The following is a 4,839-nucleotide window of genomic DNA, read 5'->3' on the forward strand; positions in this document are numbered from 1 at the left end:
CTTGAAGAATATCCAAGAGGGACTAGAAATCTAGTATTTGTAGAACATGAATGTGTCAGCTGTGAAAACAAGGGAGATTTTCTACTTGACTTTTTGCCCCATTAGGACTGCCTATGTGCTAATGTAATTGCATTTGTAAGGGAAATTAAGAACAGTGCCATAGTGCCTGCAGGTGAAGGAGGTAAAGAGCTAGGCTGCAGTATGGCCACAGGGCAGTAATAGTAGCTTAGTTGTAATCCCATGGAATAAGGTAGGTACTTTGCTGGTTTTATTATTGTGAAGTGGTGAAATGGTCTTTATGTGTGTGTTTGTAGTTCCTGAAATAACTGAGATGCCAAACCCTTGTTTTCCCTTAGGACACTCAGAAAGGGAAATGGCCTTTAATTGTCTTTTTCTTCTAACTGTGTTGGAGGTACTGGCAGTGCCTACTGAGGAGCAGGAAATAGGATCTTTTAGCACCTGACAGCGTTGAACATAAGTGATAGGCTGGGAGCAGGTCCTGTCCCTCTTCAGTTAGTGAGACTGCCCAAGCTGCAGGTTTTTCCATGGACTGCAGGTGTACACTGCAGGGAAGGCAGGTGCTGGTACTGGGAGGCAGTGGCACTGCAGATCCTTAAAACCAGTGGTGCCTGCTGCATTCCCAAAGAGAGCTGTGGGAGCACGGTGCAGGTAATGCTCCTCAGGACTGAGCAGACAGTGCAGTCAGGGGCTGGAGCTGCTGCTGTTCCAGAGCTGCCCCTGTGTTAATTGGAGCTCGTGGCACTTTCCATAGGGCCCTCCTGCCCAGCACAGGTTCCTTCAGCTCCTTTGCAAACCACGTGCTGCCCCTCCAAGGGCACAGTTTTGGTTTTCTCTGTTGTGGGCTACTTAGCTGAAGACTACCACAGCTCAACAGGACTGGCCAACAAAAGCTATCAGAAAGCCAAATTCCACCTCCCAATACACTTGGTGAGCAGGCTGCCTGAAGGAGCTGCTCCTTTTGACTGCCTGGGTCTCTCTCCTTTCTGACAGCTCTGCATGAGAGCCACTGAATCTGCTGGGAGCTGTGCTACAGTTTTTACATCTGGTGCATAGAGAAACTTCCAAGTTAAATGTTGCCTGTATCTTTTCTTAAGGGTTTTAATATCACTTCCTCAAAGCTGTGCAGGTCGTTCAGCAAATGCCAACAAGACTTTATTTTTTACTGACTCAGTGCCTTGCTGAGAAGAGTCTCATTAGGTCCTGTTCTCTCATTAATCAGTCTGGGAGCCTAGGCTAGGCAGGCAGATTGTTCCCTCTGCTTTATCTGCCTCATGGCAAGTATCTGGGAATGCGATGTTACTTCTGGAAGTGTCACCACTCCCAGATTTTTCAATAGAAACAGTTACTTTATGGGCAAATAACTGAGAGTTAAAGGCATGGAGACCAGCTAGCCTGCATCATTTGGGAGGCAGTGGATTAGAACCAATTAGGAGGAGATGCTCCAGCTCATTTGAAGACTTTCCTGACCCTGTTACAGTGTGAAGACAAAGCACCTTGATTAAAAACAAACAAATAAAAGCCTGGATCTGGGTTTCTCCCAGTTGTTCTTGGCAGGTGCCTGCTGTCCTAGTGCACTGGTGCCTTCCTTTGTAGCTATTTGCTCTCTTCTGAATGGTGAATTATTTGGCACTTGGTTATGCATATTGTTATAATCATATGTTACTTGATGCATAAAAAGTACGGCGGAATTTGATTTGCATGTACATATGCCTTTTCAAAGTAGCTTCAACTGCAAATGTTTACTTTATTAGGTTAAATTACTATGAACTGAGAAGTGTGGTCATTGCCTAGCTTTCAATAATGTTTTTGCATTTGGTTAGCATACAATGATTATTTTATTCAGTCTAAATGAAATATAGAGTAGGGTGTGTAATACACTTATATAGTAGATATTTTTATAACTTAAATATAATGCTGGATTTAAGAAACAACCATCCAATTTTGTATATGAATGCAGAATATCAGTGTTTGCTTCATTGCATTTTTGGTTTTTGTGTCTTTTCCTTGCTTCTGCTTCTCTAGGACTTTGGAATCATGTTTACACATCACATTGTAACAGTCACCCTGATTACCTTCTCATACGTGACCAATCTGACACGAGTGGGAACCTTGATCTTGTGTCTCCATGATGCAGCTGATATTGTCCTAGAGGTGAGATCATTCCTATGTCATCCTGTCACTGGGCAGAACCTTTTTGTTATGCAGAACAAGTGTCTCCTAAGCCAGTTCAAGATGGTAATGGGGGATTAATATAGTCTATTTCCTTGCTTAAATATCTTGCACTTGTAGCAGCCCATATTTCTGGTTTCAGACTGATTTCTCCTTTGATCTGTTGCTTGTACAGAGCAGAGACTGGTAATGCTTTGCATGCCAGGGAGGGTTACATGCAGATTGTAAATGCAGCATGGGAAAATCAAAAGCTAAAGTTGCAAAATCTGGAAAGTGGTGAAAGTGGCTCACCGGGTCCTTAACCCCTGTGACATGGTGTGTGGAGCAATGACCCTGTCTGTGAAAGAATCAAGGTGTCACAGTGTGCTTCTGCTCTGCTTTGCTGGGCAGAGGGTGTTGGACAATTTAGTGGCTTCTTTGGGCATGGCCAGGGAGCTGACCTCTGACTTTGCAGGTTCCCATGGCTCTGGATCCCAGTACCAGCAGCTGTATTTGGAGAAGAAGGGATGATTAAAATTCTTTTAAGGCAAGATGGTCTGAACTTCCATAGTGGCAACTTAGAGATGTTATCATCCTTTATCTGCATCAGTTATGGGTCATGCATTTGACTGTCTCTGAACTCTCCTTCAAAGTTAATATCTATTTTGTCTGAAATTATTTTTTTATTCAAGTACCTGCAAGGATACCTGTTATGCAAGAATATAGACTTACTGCATGAGTCACCTATTGCAAAATCAAGATCCTGCCATTCTGATTCAGTAGTGCTGTAAATATGGTTTTATTTTTTAATCTTTTTTGATCTAGAAAGCACATGACTTCCTGAGATAGAAACCAAAAGAGAATATGGATTTTTTGGGATAAAAATAATCATATCTTTGCAAGTTTATTTTTCTGTTTTAGCAATGTGTATAGCTAGCTGTGACTTCACCTAAACTTTCTTCATTCCTGTTTTCTCACCACCAGAAAGAAGTACTTAAAGATGTTTATTCTAGATCAGACCAGTGTCTGTGGAACTATAAAAACACTAGAGAGCAGCTGTACTAGGCTAGCTAAAACTTTACCCTCTGTTCATTAACTGAGACAAAGAGGAATTGCTGGTATTCTCACCAGTTGCAAACATTGATCAGATATGCTTCCTCGTGAGGCACATACTTAAGTGGTCTTTCTAGTCAAGTCTTGCAGTCTGGTTTGACTGGAAATTCTGCTAGGGCAGTGGGTCACAGCACTGGTGCCATATGAGAGGAGATGGACTCTTGCGTAGTGCTGACATTACTGAGAGGAAATCAGTGCAGAGGAAGAAGACTACCAAACTGCAAAAGAAGTGGTTAAATGGCTTGCCTTGATGGGTCAGTTGTGCACCTGACTTGTGTTACCTATTACATATTTGTAAAAATGAAAAGCTGTTTCTGGAGGGCACTAGACTCTTTCCATCTACCATTTCATAATGAAACACATGCACTGGAAAGCTAGAAAACACCATTTTTTGTTATTCTCATTGCAAAATGTAGTGTGCATTCGTGGGAATACTGGAGGTGAGATTTTTTTCCACAGGTCTTAAGGTATCTGGAAGTATGGAAGAGCCATAGTAGGATTTGCAAGAATTTGTAATGCTGTGTTCCTTGGTTTTTAAATTCAGAAAATTGTGTTCTATTGTCTTAGGTGGCCAAGTTCCATCCAACAACAACATATTCATTCCCCTTTTTTGTATTCTGTCTTTATCACTATAATTTGTCGAATTATTGTAATTTGTTATTTGAGAACCAGTGTCCCAATAGCTGTACTGTTTTTGAGAAATGGCATGATACTACTACAAGTTGCTATAGTAATATCAGCTTCATGCACTAAGGAACAGTTTTTAAACTGCCACCATGGAAATACATCCAGAATTCCTGGACTGAATTTTCCATCATCTGAAAAGCAAGGAAGTTAGTAATGCTTCTGCTTTATATATTGACACCAAATGCATTTTCCTTCAAACTAGGCTATTTCCTTCAAACTGCTAGGAAATTTGTGTGTGTCCTCTAGAAAATAGGACCGATTCAGAAGGGTTATGTTTTCTTCACAGCAGTGATGGCTTTCCTCATGTTCTGGGAGCTTCTTAACTGGGTTTCTTTAGTGACGAATAATCTTCATGTTCAGGTTTTTAGTGGGAACATTGCAGAAATTGGGTAACATCCAAAAGTGCGGGTTTAGTTTTGGCGTCCAGATTATCTCTTTCTCTGGTTTGAATTCTGCATTCAGAATTGTATTCTGTATGCATGGTTGTAGTAATTTTGCTCCCTCTTAGTACTCTGGAAAGCCTGCACAAGTATCTTGTGGGGTACTGGGAGCTGGATGCAGGTCCCCTCAGAAAGGAGCTTTGAAAGGGCTCCCAGTGGCTTCAGTGGACACAAAAGAGTTCCCAGTGACTTAGGTGGACTATCTGGATACATTTGACAGAAAACATGAAGAAAGACTGACCCTGTCTCAAAGCAGATGTTATTTTAAAATAATTAACTGCTTGCACACATTAACACTGTAGAAGCAGCATGGACATCTTAAAACAAGCTTCCTTCCCTGTATATCATTTTCTTTGGGGAGAATAGGGTAAAGAAACTTCTGGGAAGATCAGTCTTTTAATGAGCAGTTTCAGAGAAGAGTAATGAATTA

General features: G+C 41.4%; 1 protein-coding gene across 2 annotated transcripts in view; it reads left to right on the plus strand.

Annotated features, from left to right (window-relative positions):
• CERS6 (ceramide synthase 6) overlaps positions 1-4,839 on the plus strand; it is an 82,288-nt gene that overhangs the window by 55,445 nt on the left and 22,004 nt on the right. For both annotated transcript variants that reach the window (XM_031056582.1, XM_031056589.1), the window contains exon 7: positions 2,044-2,172. In XM_031056582.1, the coding sequence (XP_030912442.1) occupies positions 2,044-2,172 (129 nt within the window). The remainder of the gene's footprint in view (positions 1-2,043; positions 2,173-4,839) is intronic.

This window comes from Geospiza fortis, unplaced genomic scaffold, assembly GCF_000277835.1.
Source record: "Geospiza fortis unplaced genomic scaffold, GeoFor_1.0 scaffold112, whole genome shotgun sequence".
Lineage (NCBI taxonomy): Eukaryota > Metazoa > Chordata > Aves > Passeriformes > Thraupidae > Geospiza > Geospiza fortis.